The 18,193-nt window shown below is 34.3% G+C and overlaps 1 protein-coding gene across 1 annotated transcript; it reads right to left on the minus strand.

Annotated features, from left to right (window-relative positions):
* Nucleotides 709–3,995, minus strand: LOC109343352 (pentatricopeptide repeat-containing protein At1g18485). Its single transcript, XM_019581593.1, has one exon. The coding sequence runs from the start codon at nt 3,871–3,873 to the stop codon at nt 934–936; it is 2,940 nt and encodes a 979-aa protein (XP_019437138.1). The 5' UTR covers nt 3,874–3,995; the 3' UTR covers nt 709–933.

Raw genomic sequence — 18,193 nt, forward strand, 5'->3', positions numbered from 1 at the left:
CATTAGCACTTTTTCTGAAATGTAATTGCCAATCATCCTAGCTAGCATAACTTTGTGGACAACTATCATGATACTGAAGTTCAATTGGGCAACAATTCATGAATTACGTGTCCTAGCACTAACCTTGCCCGCTAACAAAGCTCATATCTTGCACTGACTGAGTTGGTAATAGCCTCCTATCTCAATTTTCAGCACAGGATAAAAGTATCTCAAGGGGGGCCTTAATCCCCTTTCAACATTGACCCAATACGATGATACAAATTAGGCTGGGTTCATTACCCCACCCCTAAAAAGGACTCTCAAACAAAAGTCTCATGCCACAACACCATAATGCAATTATTATAGGAAGATTACCGGTAAAAAAAACATATTTCACATCTTAGTCATATATTATATGAAAATAAAAACATATTTCACATCTTAGTCATATATTATATGAAAATCCAATGGTTTGAATTAGTAAGTAAATCTGAACCATTAGATTTTCATAAATGCATGACTAAGATGTAGAGTAGGTTTTTAATTTACTCCTAGAGTAAGTGGATTCACTTCTATTATTATTATTATATTGTTAGACGAATTCACAAATTTAAAGGAAAGCATAGAACACCATCTATCCAATTAAAGTGCGGCAATGGTGTTACATTACTTGGGGTTAGGAACCCCTGGGGTAGCTTAGAATTCCATTCATATTTTATATTTACAATATGCAATCTCTTGTCATGTAACACTGGAAAAAAATTGAAGTTAGATGTTATACAAGTCGGAAAACAGGATATATATTGCATAGCATGTTTTTCTTCTAGTTATGACCCAGAGTTCTCGACCTGTATGATGTGGAAGACAAGCAGGAGTTTCACAGAAGACCATTAACATTTTCGGGCATCATTTACTCATGCAAATTGCTGATTAAAAAATAGTATGGACCTTCAGCTACCAATAATCTCCACAGGAACAAAATCCATATTTGAAATGATGGAAGTGCTTGTTGTCCCTTACAATAATCTCCCTTTCTACAACCTTCGATACTAATTTAATAGCATTGTGACAATCAACACAAATTCGTAGATTTTTGTAAATCCTCAGAGTTGAACCTTTAGTTGTGTTTAATAATGCAAAAGAAATTGCAAGCTTCTCACTATGGGTCTGAAGTATATTAATCTTTTCCTCTTCTTCCAGGTCATGAAGCACACAACTTGTGTCAGGTTTATATCCAATTTTGCTTATTTTTTTCTCCAATTTACTCCAAGTCTTCTGAATTTGTTTTAATTCCAAAACTGATCCATCACCAACAAGAAATCTATAAACCTTTCCTCCTATTTCAATCCAACTGCAACCTGCATCTTTCTGAATACCAATCTCCTTCATCCTCTGCCGCACCTTTCTCATTTCATCCCATTTTCCTAATCCGGCATATAAGTTCGATAGCAGCACATAATTCTCAGCTTCATCTGGCCCCAACTCCAATAACTTTTTGGAGGCTTCCTCCCCAACATCCAAATCACCGTAATTCCTACAGGAACTGAGTAACGAACTCCATATCCTAGAATCTGGTTCATATGGCAGCTCATTTAAAAGCTTTAAAGCTTCATTCAGTTGTCCTGCCCGACCAAGCATGTCCACCACACATGAATAATGCTCTATTTTTGGTTTTATTTTATACAAACTCTGCATTTGACCAAGATACTTTAACCCTTCTGTTACTAAACCAGCATGGTTACAAGCCGTTAGCACTCCAATAAATGTAAAAGAATCTGGCCTGCAGCCTGAGCGTTGCATTAGTTCAAACAGCTCTATAGCCTTTAGTCCATGCCCATTAATTCCATATCCTGCAATTATTACATTCCATGATGCTTCATATTTCACATTTACCCTGTCAAAAATGTTTTGAGATTGTTCCATACATCCACATTTTGCATACATATCTACTAGTGAACAAGTAACAAATTTGTCCTCAGTGAGATGAGCTTTCAGTGCATAGCAGTGAACTTCTTTCCCCAAACGCAATGCTGACATCTGCGAACAAGCCCCAAGAACGCCTGTTATGGCAATCTCATGAGGCTGAGTTCCACTAGAAACCATTCGACGAAACATATTCAGGGATTCATAAGGAAGTTCATTCCGAGAAAAGCCAGTAATCATTGTATTCCAGCATACTACATTTTTTGTTACCATCTTATCAAAATATACTTTTGCTAGTAACGTTTTGGCACAGTGAATGTAAAGTGACAGCAATGATATCCCGATAAACTCATCCAATTCTAAACCACGACGCAACATAAATCCATGAACCTCTTTGCCATTGCGTAGAAATTTAAGGCGCGCACAAGCTAGAAGAAGGCAACCAACAGTGAAAAAATCTGGATCTAAGCCAGAATCTTTCATTAAAAAGTACATGTCTAAAGCCTTCTGTGGAAAACCATTTTGTGCATAAGCACCAATCAATGCATTCCAAGAGCTCACTGTTTTTGTTTTCATGCCATGGAAGAAGACACATTCAGTATAATTCAATGAGCCACACTTTGCATAGGCAGCAACAAAAGCATTCGCTACCAATTCATCATTCTGAAAATCATGCCTAATAGCATAACCATGCAGTTCTTTCAAGCTCGGCAATTGAGACTCATCTAAACAAGCTGGCAGAACATTTAACAAGGTCACTCCATCCACCGTTACCTTTTCTTCCCTCTGCATCTTTCTAAGCAGCTCAAATGTTCTAAAACAATTTCCATCCTTAGAGTGTCCACTAATCATAGAATTCCAAGAAACAACGTTCTTGTTAACATTCCTATCAAATAGAACTTGTGCTTTACACAGGTAACCACATTTTGAATACATGTCTATGAGCGAATTATTCACCTTCAACTCCTCGCAAAGGCCAAGTTTCAAAGCCAAACCATGAAGTTCCATCCCCATTTCCAATTTCCCTAGTGCTGCAGACACTGGTATCACTGTCACCATTGTAGCAACATCTGGTACCAAACCTTCCTCGCTGTTCAAAAGCCGGTGAAGAAGATCATAACTCTCTTCAAAAAGACCCTTCTCCAAACATACATACATAATCGAGTTCCACGAAACCAAGTTTCTCTCCGGCATACATTCAAACACCTTGAAAGCACTCTCCACAAAACCACATTTCCCATACATAGCAATCAATGCATTACCAACAAACGTATCCGTGAATAAACCAATCTTTAAAGCAAAACCATGAATCACTTCCCCAAATTCAACATCCAACAGCATCGCCGATGCCTTAATCACACAAGGTAACGTGAAATTATCCGGCACGAAATCCGTCGAAGAAATCAACTCAATAAACAAAGAAACCGTGTTGTGGAAAAGCTCCTTTCTGGTGTAACTGCTTAAAAGTGTGTTCCAAAGAAAGAGGTTCTTATTCTGAAACCCGTCAAAAACTTTACGAGATTCCAAAAATGACCCGCACATGGAGTACATAGTAACAACGCGAGTGTTCAGAACGACGTCGTTGCGGAACTGCACGGAGTCAGAAACAATACCGTGCACTCTTCGGCCAACTTCAATGTCCTTGTGGACCCCACATGCCTGAAGCAATGCCCCAATAGCTTCTGAAGTTGAAAAGAAATTATGAAACTGTGATTGGAGTAGCTTGAGTGCTTCATTAAGGTTCCCAGATGAACAGAGTTTGTGTAAGCGTTGTTGAAGATAAGGTCCCTGGGCCTGGGCTTGGGTCTGGGTGTGTGACTCGGATTTGGTATGTATTGAAAGATATAAGGATGATTTTGGAATGGGAATCAAAGAAAGTGGGTTGTTGTTTCTTGTCAAAGTGGTTCTGTGATAAATGGAGAGCTTATCGTGGTGATGGGATGAAAGAGACGGGGGCGTTACAGTAAACATATCAAACTATCTTACCACTGTAACTGTAATTGTATGAACATGGAGGACATATGTTTCTCTGCGACTAGAGAAAATGTTGTGTCAACTGAAAATCCACGGAGAAACTAGCAGAATTATATCGTTTTCTCTTGCTACTAAATAGTTTTTTTTGGTATAACAATCTCACTTCATCAGATGGAGAAATTAATTTAGAGTATATTCACACTCCTGAATGTTATTCTTTTTTTATTATTATACAAAATACCCATAATTTTGTATATCAGAATAAAATATTGTTCATCATGATACAAGTTATCTTCTCCAGCCAGTAAATTTATGACATGTGTCATATTTTTTTAGTTTTTAGAAATATCTTTAAAGAACATGATTAAACGGGGCATGTGTCACAATTTTATTGGTTGAAAAAGATAACTTATCTGCTAGTATAAATAGATATTTTATTCTCTTTGTATATTTGTTATATTATCTATCCATGTATGAGATATAAGTGTAGTATTTTAAATAAAAAAATCATGCAATGAATGTAATTAAGTTAAACAAAATATGGTATATTGTGTAGAGAAGTCTAAACAGTATAAGAGTTAGTCTCATTATTATTTTTGGTTTATTACAAAATAGTATCAGAGTTATTTAAACAAAAATATTGAAGACATATTGAGTTTTATACTATTTGGGCTTGTCTACACAATATACAATATTTTATTTAACTTAATTATACTCATTGCACATTATTTGTTTAAAAATTACATTTATATCTCGGGTAGTTAGTGCAACGTATGTAGAGAATTTGAAGTGATTTGTGTAAGGATAAAAAAGGAAGGAGTAGTTAGTATAATTTCACCAAAACTCGGGGTGTGAGCATAATTTACTCATTAATTTTTTATTGGATGTGTGACTACCCCTCACAAGAATCTATTTAAAAACTACAACTCAAAATTTCGAACGGAAACAATACATAAAGAACAAATATAGTAGAAATATAAGGTCACAGAGATTCACACAAGATGTATAATGATTCATCTTCTTCAATCGAAGGCTACTCTGAGTCCCTTTTTTCTGAATCGAGATTTCCATACCCAGTTGAGTTTCTTTACAAGCATGACACTAAGACTCTCTTATATGACACTTAATTTCTCTTAAGAAAGCATAAAACTTTCTTTTACACAAACACACATTAAAACCTATTGATTTTATGAAGTAGAAGAATTTTCCAAAAGGCTTAGGATCACTACACTCAATGTATTGATGTATGAATCATTTTCAAGAATACTTTAACTCAATATCAAACTTAGCTCTTCGTTTTTTCAAAAAATATAAAGTGCATAAATTTTCTTAAAACTTTTTTTGAAAAACTTGGAAAGATTTGCAATTGAAAGTTGTTTAAAAAAGTGTGTTGCATTTTTCATATGTTTAGGATGATATTTATAGATTTTAGAAGGGTTACAAGATCCATTCGAGGAGGTACAAAACGTTTGGGAACATACTTGTTCATTTTGGTATGTTCTAGTTGAGTTTCAAATTCAAAACAATACTTCCAGCCCACACTAATCCGTTATTGGCACATCATAACCAATTATTGGTCCTTATTGTCCATTGATTAATTTTTGGAACTTGGTTTGTTAAAAACAATTAGTGAGAACTTTTGGATAGGAATGGCAACGGGGCGGATCGGGGTCGGGTTTGCACATACCCAAACCCGAACCTGAACCCGAATCCAAACTCAACGGGGTTGAAAATAAGAATACCATACCCGAACCCGTTGTATTTTGCGCTAATTCATTTTGCGGCAAACTTCTCCCCCTTTCTTTCCGTGGTACTGAGAATTGACACATGCAACCAAATTGTGGGAATTTCGAGAATTGACACATGCAACCAAATTGTGGTAATTTCGAGAATTAACACTAGTAGTCAGTATTGAGGAGAAAGAGTTGGCACAGGTAGTCATATTGTGGGAATTTTGAGAACTGACACTAGTAGTCAGATTGTGGGAAAAGAATTGGCACGGGTAGCCATATTGTGGGAATTTCAAGAATTGACACTATTAGCCATATTGTGGGAGTTTCGAAAATTGGCACTGGTAGCCATATTGTGGTGCGTGTATTTGAGATCGATTCTTATAGTGTTAGTAAGAATTTGATAACAGAGATTTGGACTATTTTATCCTGAGGACTGCGTGGCTGATAGTCTGCTTACACATTTTGGGCAGTCTCACAAAACGTCTTAAAGAGAACGACCTGGTTGTGACTCAGCCAGTAAGTATTATTTCGTGCCATTTAGAATTTTTGCAAGCTACGGTAACAATATTAATCAATAACTGTCCTTTGTATTCAGTTGCTAGCCTTTTTTCTACTTAGGTAACTTGTTATTCTATTTCAAGTAACTTGTTACTTGGTTTTTTAAACACTCCTTTTTAGAAACATTTGTACTATTTTTCATCACTTTAAAACTTTGCAAAACACTTTTGAAGAGCTTGATGTGAAATGAAAATTAAAATGAACTATAAAGGTAAAACTCTAAACTTAGAAACGAATAGCATTTTATCTATTAACTTGTGTTTTCCATATCCATAATGCATTTTACATTTTTCTTCGTTATTGATGTTGGTGTTTTTATCAAAACCTAGTCAAGGTCAATGAGAGCCTCTTATTCACAATCTCCCCTTTTTGACAATGACAAATCATAAGGTCTTCAATTTCCTTCTTCTTTATTGAAGTTGGTGCCTTCTTCAAAACCTAATCAATATCAAGAAGAGGATCTTCTTCATAATCTCTCCTTTTTTATGATGATAAACCACATATTTGATATTGTGATAAGAAGAGAGCTGCATAAAGTTTAATAAGATCCAATTACAACCAAGAGAATTAGATATCCATAAGGATATGCTTAAGGCTCCAAGTGAAGACTCAATAACAAGCTCTTAAAACTTACTTTCCCTACTCTTATTTCTCTGAATTCTAAGTGAAAATATGTACCTAAGATGTGTATAATGATTATGGCATGGGTATGTACAATGGTGATTTTTTAAGAGAGCCAAATGCCTCTTTATATAGACTTTTGCCTTGGGCACCCAGAGCCCTGCTTACCCAACCAGGAGGAGGGTTTGCTTCTCATGTGCCAGCCGTGCAACCTACAGTGCCAGCACATGTTGTACTAGACTAGTCCTGCTGGCATATCAGCTGCCCAACCTACTTTCCATCATGTGAGGGTTTCCCCCAATGCACCATCAAGTAACAAGTGCCTAATGGCTAGAAGTCATGCCGAACGTGATTTTGGTTTTCTCGGGTCATTTTCTTCATTTCTTGGTCTTTATGCTTTAATCTTGGTGACCTTTTTATTTAATTCTTCCATTCTTTAACCTTATATTCGAAGTGATATGAGAAAAGATGTATTAAACATTTCTTTACTCGTTATACAAATTCTAATACAAAAATGTGAAATAAGTTGGGTATTTTTCATTAATCACCATGATAAATGCCTAAAAATATATTAGAAATTATGATCATCTTGTGTGATAATACTAGACTCATATTGGCCAAGTTCACTTTTCCAATATTGAAAGGTGATATGCCTTTCTCAGGTAGGGCCTAAGCTTTATGTTCAACAAACATGCTTTCCACCAACTCATAGATACCCTAGGATTTCATCACCTTCCAAGTAGGTGAGTGAATGGTATTGTTGTGGCCTTTTGTAATTGTAACATAAATTCTCTGAACCTCGAGAAGAGAATGTGTGGAAGATTGAGTTTGGTATCCATTAGATATTGACAAACAAAACTTGTGCATGTTGGATATGCTATTCTTGGAACCAACCTTTGTAGCACTAAGATAAGCATTATATCTTTCCCACTCATTTGATCTAACAAACCCTTCATAGGAAGAAAAAATAGTGTCTGAGATCGTCTACCCCGACACTTCGATTTTCTTCTCCCATAATTCTCCAACTACCCTAGTTGAAATTATTGATGATTCCTCCAAAATTATGTGATTAAGCTTGGGTACACTAGGACTTCCTCTTTGAAAAGTCAATCCAACTTGCTCAACTAACATAGGGTCTAACATCCACACATGTTTCTGTAGCCTCACAAACTAATGCTTAGATTACTAACATCCTTGAGATCGTCTTCCCCGACACTTCCATTTTCTTCTCCAATAATTCTCCAACTACCCTAGTTGAAAATATTGATGATTCCTCCAAAATAACGTGATCAAGCTTGGGTACACTAGGATTCCTCTTCGAAAAGTCAATCTTAGCTTGCTCAAGTAACGTAGGGTCTAACGTCCTCACCTGTTTCTTTAGCATCGCGAGCTCAAAATGATACTCTATGATAATGCTTAGATTAATAATGTTGGATGTGTTTGAGGTTGCCATTTGAAGATGTAGGTAAAAGGTAAAAGCTTTTGAGAATGCAAGAGGTTTTGAGAACTTGAGTAATTTTTCTAATAAGACCTAAATTGAAGGGGTTTGAAAAAGCTTATAGAGTTCTTGAAGTTCAATAGTTTAATTTAAAAATATTAAATTGAGATTTGAGGGACATTTGATGGGATTGGTAATGCGAACAAAATAAAAAAGAGAATTGCAAGTATTAGATGACAACTAAGAGGGGGAATGGGGCTGAATTAATTGTATGTGGTAATGGTCAATTTTTCTGTTATGATATCGAAGTGCTTATGCATTAGAAAGATTACCAATTGATAAGTCCAAAATAACGAGATAGAGTAGAGAGAAGAGAGAAAGAATATATGGTTTTTATACTGGTTCACCTTCTTATCTATTAAAGGCTACATCTAGTACTCTTGCAACACAAGAGATTTCTTTACAAGATATTTGGAGTTGTAATTATAATATTTTTCTGAGACTCCTTGTATCTTACGCACTCACAAATATCTCACACCCTTGGAAAACAACCTTTCCAAGTAACTATTTCCCCTTCTCACCATAGTCTTGTGATGACAAGTTTACAACAAGTTTGAAGAATGAATTCTATGGAAGGATTACCTTTACAAGATATAACAATTTTATAACTTGCAATCCTTAGACTCAACACACTTAGTATACAATTCTCTTGAAAGTGATTAAGTATGAAAAATTTAGAACTTTGCACTTAAAACAACTTCATAAAAATTCTGAAAGTTTAGAAGAAAAGTTGCAACAAAAAGTGCAGAGCATTGTATTGAAATTGTGTATAATTTGTGTGTATTGATTGTTTTTCAAATGAGAGTCTTGATGCCTTCAAAATAGGCTTACAATAAGCTAATATATCCTCCCATGAAGTTGGGACACGATTGGAATGAAACCCATTCAGTTTGAATGAAATTGTTGAGTTTAGATTTGAAAATCTAGTTATAACAACTCTATGTAATCGGTTACATCATGATGTAATCGATTACTCCAACTTTCTGTCTAGAGATGTAATTGATTAATTGTTGGTTTAATTAGTTACTCTATGTCAGTTATGTTGGGTAACTGTTTACTCAATCATGTAATCTGTTACGCAGTCCCAATAACCTGTTACCAACTGTCATAAAGTCCAGGTAACCTATTACTAAGGTCTATTAACTTGTTACTCGGGTCAAGTAACTCGTTACTTAGCTTTTTGAAAATTGTATCACTTTGTCTAAGATTTTTCAATTTCATGTCAAAATAGTTTTTCACTTTCATTTGAGCATCACCTACTAATTATATTGGAGTGTAAAAGATAGAAGTACCTATTGAAGACTTATACTCTAATTGAAGCTTGATCTTCTTGTGTCTTCAATGTCTTCTTCCTTTTTCCTTCTTTTTGTGTGATCTTGGTGTCTTCATCAAATTCGTGTCAAGGTCAGGAGCAAGACCTTCTTCAGAATGTCCCCCTTTTTATGATGACAAACTAACACCTTTTGAAATTGGAGTTTTTTTTTGCAATCAACATACTTCATGAGATATGACATGTTTTGATTTTAAGTATACTCTCCCTATCTTATATGCTCCTCTTTGTGTTTTAGTTTTGTGCCTAAAATAAATGTTGATAGAAATAATACAAACTCTAACTTTTTTCCTTCTTTTGACTTCATCAAAAAGAAGGAAAAGCTAAATTTCCAGCACAATAGATATATATACGAAAAGGATAACAAGATATATTTTAAATTTATTTAAAATCCAAGGTCAGAATAAATGAGATGAACTCAATTTTGGAAATGCTATAAGATAATTAAATAACTTAAAATACCATAGCAGTATAACATAGTAAGTTCATACAGAAAGAAGAAGTAATTGTTATACCAAGTACATAACAAACAACAACAAAAAATTCGAACAAGTTCAATAACAAAAACATCAAAGTAACGAATAAACTACACAAATCCTACTCAAAACTACTCTAAGATCCATGCTCAGCCTGATCAGCATCCAAATCCATGAAGTCCAATTGATCAAATAGTCGACGAAGTTCTATTTGGAGTTGTTGATCCGTAGCATCAAGATCATCCATCCTAGTAGTTATGTAGCCTCGAAGTGAGAATTAATCGTACATAACCATTTGATTGGATGGCATGGAACCAAACAATGATGACTCAACATGAAACAGAGAGAGTTGTTGTGTAGGAGGGTCAACAAAAGGGTTTTCAACTTGAGCAGTCTAAAGATCACCATGATGCTTATAGATCATATCGATGGTATCTGGAAAGAATCCCATTTTATGGATGACATGCACATCAATCTTCTTTTCCTGAGCATCGAGAATGATTTTTGACTCTCCAGCAAGAGATACACCAAAATGCTCAAAAATGGCGGTGATGATGATAACATAAGGTAAGGGACCAAAATCACCTCTAAAGGCCCATATGTGTCTCATTACCATCAATGTCCAATTTATCGGGACATTTTTCTTAATAGCATATATCGATTGCAGCTCTATATTATTAAGTTGAGAATGATTTGATAGTTTTGGAACTATGATGTAACTAAGAAAGTAATGAAGCAAACAATCATCTAGGTTTATGTTTCCAGCAGAAAGAATATTTCTACTTTTTACAGTATCATCGATGACCCTTTGCTTATGCAATTCAATTTCCCTCTTGGAATATCTACACATAGAGTAGTAGAAATCCTGTTTGACACACCCTTCTAAATAATCACACTGTAAGCTTGATTCTACTATAGTCCCTATGTAATGTTTGTTACCGCAAATTGAACTTAAAGTTCGAAAATCTATGACAAGTTCCTTGCCTTTGAAAACTGAGAAGAGTTTATTCTTCTTGAAAGTCGAGTTGCAGTAAAATACCCTTACAAGTTCCGGGTGGTAGGCACAACGCATTTCACAAAGATTAAACAATTTTTGTTGTCTAAGAAGGGTGGGGAAAATGAAATCATCAGACTTAAATGAGTGTAACTTACCAAATTTTGAAGCAAAAATAGGCCTCTGCATGAAATTCTTCGTGAACACCTTGCATTGTTCTTTGTTTGCAAGAATTCGAGCCAAGTCCAAATGATTAGTCTCTTAGGAGGTTTGTTGCCTCCTTGGAGCCATATTGGTTCGTTGCTTCTTGGTTCTTGAAGATGAATCCATGAATTTGAAGGTTTCGGAAATTAGCTTTTGAGATTTGAGAATTAGTTTTTTTTATTGAAGCCACCAAACACGAAAATGAGGATTGCAATGTGTTTGGAAATGAAAATGTGATATGAATAGCTTAAAAATCACTCAAAACGATTGAAAATTGAGGTTTTTCGAGGTTGTGGAAAGTTACCACGATTCAGAGAATTTTAAATGAAGAAGATGAAGTTGAAAACGTGGAAAATTTCTTAAATACCACACAGTGTAATTGGTTACTCAGAGTAGAGTAATCAGTTACAACAAGTCTATTTGCCTAGTTTTCAGAAATTTAGATAGTGTAACCAGTTACTCTCCATTAGAAATCAATTACAATTTTATTCTGTCCAAAAAATTAATCAATTATAGAGTAGTATAATCGGTTACATACCCTAGAAAATGAAATTTTTAGCATTTTTAAGTGAATATAAGCACAAGTAGGCATGAGATACACATAATGAAGCACACATAGAGATATAAAAGCAAGTTTAGCATAGGTAAGCTTCATCAAGAATGCCTAATTCTCCCCAGTTTTATAAAAAAGTTCTTTAGCTAGATGTTTTGTAAAAATGTCTGCTAATTAGTCATGTGTATCAACAAATTCCAAGAATACATCTTTATTTTGGACATGGTCCCTAAGGAAGTGATGCCTTATATCAATGTGTTTGGTTCGGGATGCAATCCAAGTCTAAGACATAATCTCTCAATTGTTGCTTGAGCCACAATATTTGGGCACAACAACTACCTAGTGCTATATATTCTACTCTAGCAGTAGTAAGAGCAACACATGCTTGTTTCTTACAAGACCATGAGACTAGAGCATTTCCTAGAATATGATGAGTACCACTTGTACTTTTTCTCTCATATTTGCATCAAGCAAAATATGAATAAAAATATCTCACCAAGTCACATAGACTTCCTTTTGAATACCATAGAATACCATAGTCCAACATCAGGTGTGCCTTTAAGATATTTCATAATTCTTTTAACGGCAGTAAGATGTGATTCTTTAGGTTTTGACTGATAACATGCACAAAAATAGACACTAAACACTAGATCAGGTCTACTTGTAGTAAGATAAAGTAGGAAACTGATCTTATCTTGATACTTAGAAATATCAACACATTTTCCAGATTCACTAGTATCTATGTATTCCAGAACCCATAGGAGTGGCAATTGGTTTGCAGTCATCCATTTCAAAGCGCTTTAGCATATCCCTGCATTATTTAGATTGACTAACAAAGAAACCATCCTTGAGTAGTTTGATTTATAGTCCAAGAAAGTAATTTAACTTTCCCATCATGGACATCTCAAACTCCATTTGCATCATTTTACCGAAATCACTATACAAGAGATCATTAGTAGAACCGAAAATAATATCATCAACATAAATTTGTAAAAGAAGTGTATGTCGATCTATATTCTTATTAAATAGTGTAGTATCGACCTTTTCTTTGATAAAGCCTTTATCAAATAAGAAGTTTGTTAGACAATCATACCAAGCACGTGGAGATTGCTTTAACCCATAGAGAGCTTTTTTAAATATATATACATGATAGGATGCTTATAATCTTTGAACCCCGGAGGTTGTTCGATATATTCCTCTTCTTGAATATAACCATTCATAAATACGCTCTTTACGTCCATTTGATATAACTGAAAATCCAAAGAACATGCATATGCTACCAATAATCTAATGGCTTCAAGTCTAGTAACCAGAGGTTTTATCAAAATCCATTCCTTCTTCCTGATTGTATCATTGGGCTACTAGTCTTGTTTTATTTCTCATAATAATATCATTTTCATATGATTTATTTCGAAAGACCCAATGCGTTCCTATGACATGCCTATCCTTAGGTCTAGGAACAAGTTCCCAAACTTCATTTTTTCAAACTCATTAAATTATTCATACATAGCAAGAATCCAGTGTTCATCCTCGATTGCATCAGCAATCTTGGATGGTTCCACTTGAGATACAAAGGCAATGTTTAGGCAAGCATAATTTTGCTTAAGGCGAGTGGTAACTCCCTTACTTATATCGCCAATGATGTTGTCAATTAGATGATATTGATGGGTTCTCCATTCTATAGGTAAATTAGAATGAATATGCTTTTCTTGTGAAGGTAAAACACCATATATTTTCAATTGCTCCATGTTGGTAGTGGTTTCAGAAATGGAATTTTATAATGATGAACTAGATAAGTCAACATCATCTATAATGGACTTTTCTTCCATAGAAGAGTTAGTCTCATCAAAAGTTACATGAGTGGATTCTTCCATGGCTAGAGTTCTCTTATTAAAAATTCTAAAAGCTTTGTTTGCAAGAGAATAGCCTAGGAAAATTCCTTTATCCGCTTTTGGTTCAAACTTACCCAAGTTATCTTTTTCATTATTAAGTAGAAAACATTTACAACCAAAGACATGCAAGTGATAAATATTTGGTTTTCTACCTCTGAAGAGTTTATAGGGGATTTCTTTAGAATTGGTCTTATAAGAACTCGATTGGAGACATACCAAGCCGTATTGACTACATCAACCCAAAAGTACTTTCGGAGATTACTCTCGTTTAACATGGTACGAGCAAGTTCCTTCAAAGACTTATTCTTTCTCTCTACAACACCATTTCGTTGAGGTTTTCTACGAGTAGAGAAATTCTGAATGATACCAAGATCATCATAGAATTCCTCAAAATAAGCATTTTGAAATTATCCCCATGATCACTTCTTATAGTAGTTATTTTCAAGGATTTTTCATTTTGAACTGTTTTAACATATTTTTTAAAGGCATTTAATGCCTCATTCTTGTGTACCATGAATAGAGTTCACGTGTATCTTCATAAATCATCTACTATCACAAGAGCATAGTAGTTACTACAAAAACAATTTGTCCGAGAGGGACCAAATACGTCCATATGTAGTAACTGCAATGGTCTATCCAAAGAAACTATATGCTTTGGTTTGAAAGAAGTCTTTGTTTGTTTACTTTTTTGACAAGTACTACATAATTTATCTTTAACAAACTTCATGTTAGGTAAACCAACAACTAAATCTTTCTTGATAAGTTTATTCAAATAATCCATATGAATATGAGCAATTCTCCTATGCCATAGGCATGCATCATGATCATTAACAGTTAAGAATTTAATGGGAAGAGAAGAATCATTTAAAGCAATCATATAAATATTATTGATTCTCTTACCAATAAGTTTAGAGTTTTCAGATTCCTTACTCTCAATGATGCATTTTTTGGGGTAGAAAGCCACATGGAACCCTTTGTCACAAAGTTGACTAATGCTTAGTACATTATGCTTGAGTCCCTCAACGTATAGAATTCCTTCTATTATAGAAGAAGGTGTCTTCCCGACTCTACCAACTGCAAAAATTCTTCCTTTGTTGTTATCACCATAAGTGATGTATCCCTTGTCCCTTAAAGTAAGGACATGGAACTTTCCTTTGTCGCCCGTCATATGCTTTGAGCAGCCGCTATTCAAATACCATAAATTACTAGTGGCTCCCAAATATTCCAGCAAAACAGGTTAAGTAATATTAGATACTCAATTTAGTTTGGGTCCTAGAGGGTTAGCACCTATCTCTATCCATTTAAAATGACCTAGGGGTACACCAAATTTTATAATCATGCAAGTGTTAGGTGTATGCCCATGATTTTTACAATAAGTGCAAATGGGTTGATGATTTTGTATCCTAGTTCTTGATTTAGTAATATGATGAGTATGGATACTTTGTTCTTCAAAAATAATTTTTGTAGACACTTCCTTTTTATTATTTGAAGAAATTTTTGAAAAACCAAGACCTCTACAGTCAGTGGAGTGTCTTTTCATTTTCAATAAGTTGTCCAAGTTTTTACTACTCTTGTTCATGTTCTTGAGTTCTAGACTCAAGGTAGAAACTTTATTTTCAAGAGTAATACAATTTGGAAAAGAGGAAGAAGAATGCTTATTTATGAAAATGTATAATTCATTTTTTTTTAAACAAAGTTTAGTAAGTTTAACATATTCATTATACAATTCATTAAAGGCGTTTTGTAAATCAGACAAGGATGTCTTATCTAAAAGTTCACTTTCACGTACCTCCTCCTCATCATAATGACGAGACGCCATTAAGGATAGATGAGTATGCTCCTCATTCTTTGGTTCTGAGGTGGAACTTGTGTTATTGTCTTCCCATGCAATGTAGGCATGTCTTCTATTCCTCTTTTCTGATTTCCATTTGAAGGAATTCTTCTTATGTGTAGGACAATCCATCTTCATGTGACCAGATTTTCCACATTCAAAACAGTTGAAGTTTTAAGTTGAAGTAGAAACTTCATTACCCTTGGTGAATTTCTTTGAATGTCCTGCCTTGATTCCTTTATTAATTTTTAGAAATTTGCTGAAATTCTTCATCAGCATGCTCATGTCATCCATGTCTTCTTTTTCCGATTCATCTTGTGAAGACTAATATACTTCTGCCTTTGCCTTAAGAGAGATATTTTTCCTCTTCTTTTTATGTTCCTCATGTTGGTCAAGTTGACTTAATTCCAACTCATGTTCCTATAGTTTGCCAATACGTGCAACCAAGGATATTTTTTATAAGCTTTTCTTTTAAGAGATGACTATCACTTTAGGTTGCCATTGTTTGGTTAGTGGTCTTCGAACTTTCAAGTTCAGGTCACTATTTGATAGCACTTTTCCCAATGTAATCAAGTGATTTGTAAGATGGGTAAACCTCTTTGGGAGATCAATAATTTTCTCTCCCGGTTTCATATAATCATTTTTTGGTGAATGCTCCAACATCAATTCCCTCCAAGTTTTGTTGGAGAATGCTATGATTTTTGAAAATTTAGGATCTTTGGAGGTAATTTACGCAAACAAGCTCTAGTGTTAATTGTAAATATTAGATAACAACTAAGAGGGGGGTTAATTAGTTGTAAATGGTAATGGTCAATTTTTCTGCTATGATATCAAAGTGGTTATGCAGGGAATTATTTGCAGAAAGATTACCAATTGATAACTTCAAAATAAAGAGATAGAGTAGAGAGAAGAGAGAAAGAACACAAGGTTTTTATACTGGTTCACTTTCTTATCCACCAAAGGCACTCTTGCAACACAAAAGATTTCTTTACTAGATATTTTGAGTTGAAATTACAATCTCTATCCCCGAGAGTCCTTGTATATTAGACACTCACAATTACCTCACACCCTTGGAAAACAAACTTTCCAAGTAATCTTTTTCCCCTTCTCACCACACCCTTGTGATGACAAGTTTACAACAAGTTTGAAGAATGAATTCCATGGCAGGATTGCCTTTACGAGATACAATTGGAATAAAACCAATATACCCTTCCACGAAGTTGGGATATGATTGAAATAAAACCCATTGTGTTTAATGAAAGTTGTTCAGTTTGGATTTGAAAAACTTATTATAACAGCTCTGTGTAATTGGTTACACCATGATGTAATCGATTACTCAAAACTTTCTGTCCAGAGATGTAATCGATTAATTATTGATTTAATTGATTACTCAATGTCTGTTATGCTGGGTAACTATTTACTCAGTCAGGTAACCTGTTATGCAGTCTGAGTAACCTGTTACCAACTGCGACAGAGTCAAAGTTACCTATTACCAATGTCTAGTAAGCTGTTACTCAGGTCAAGTAACCTGTTACTTATCTTTTTGAAAATTGTTTTACATTGTGCAATAGTTTTCAATTTCATTTAAAAATAGTTTTCCACTTTCATTTAAGCATCACTTATTAATTATATTGGAGTGTAAAGAATAGAAGTATCTATTAAAGACTTAGACTCTAATTGAAGTTTGACCTTCGTATGTCTTCAATGTCTTATTTTGTTTTCCTTCTTTTTGTGTGACCTTGGTGTCTTTATTAAAACCGTGTAAAGACCAGGAACAAAATCTTCTTCATAGGAATTAAAATTATTATTTAATTCAGTTAAGAACTTATGTCTACTAGAAAATGAAACAATAAAGCATGTCCACATAGAAGTAAAAATGTAAGCATGAATTGGATGAGTCCACAAGTAAATACATAATGAATAAACATTTAATTCATTAGACGAGTCCAATTATATATATGACATATGATATGCAATGCACGATAGTACAATAAATCACAAAAGATTATAATAGCATTTGTCAGGTCCACTTAAAGCAACAATTAACAGTGGACAACCAAGTAGAGATTCCATTGGACACAAAAATTAGTCCTCAAAATTTTTCCTAAAGAAAATGAATCTATCCTCAAGAAGAAGTTTTACAAAAATGTCCACACGTTGATGAAACAAATTGAATATCAGTTATGTCCTTCTGTACATATTCTCTAATGAAATGATGTTTTATCTCTATATGTTTTACCATAGAATACAAAACAGGATTATTAGATAGATTAATTGTAGCAATATCATCACACATCAAATAAATTTTGCTTACGGTGATATTGTAACCCTCTGCTATTGCTTAATCCATAGAATTCGTGAAAAGCAACTAGCAACATAAATATATTTAGCCTCAATTGTTGGTAAGGCTATAACACTTCCTTTACCATGAAACTAGATTATTTTCAACGAAGTGGTATCCTCCATTGGTGTTTTTTATTTCTAATCTGTCTCTGTCATACTTGTCATTGTTGGTGCAGCGAAAGCGATCGTTGCGCAGTGTTGGATACAAACAATCAAATAAAGTGCATAGGATAAATCACTACAAGATATTTGCCATATACCTACAGACGGTTGTAGTGACAGAG

This window comes from Lupinus angustifolius, chromosome LG03, assembly GCF_001865875.1.
Source record: "Lupinus angustifolius cultivar Tanjil chromosome LG03, LupAngTanjil_v1.0, whole genome shotgun sequence".
Lineage (NCBI taxonomy): Eukaryota > Viridiplantae > Streptophyta > Magnoliopsida > Fabales > Fabaceae > Lupinus > Lupinus angustifolius.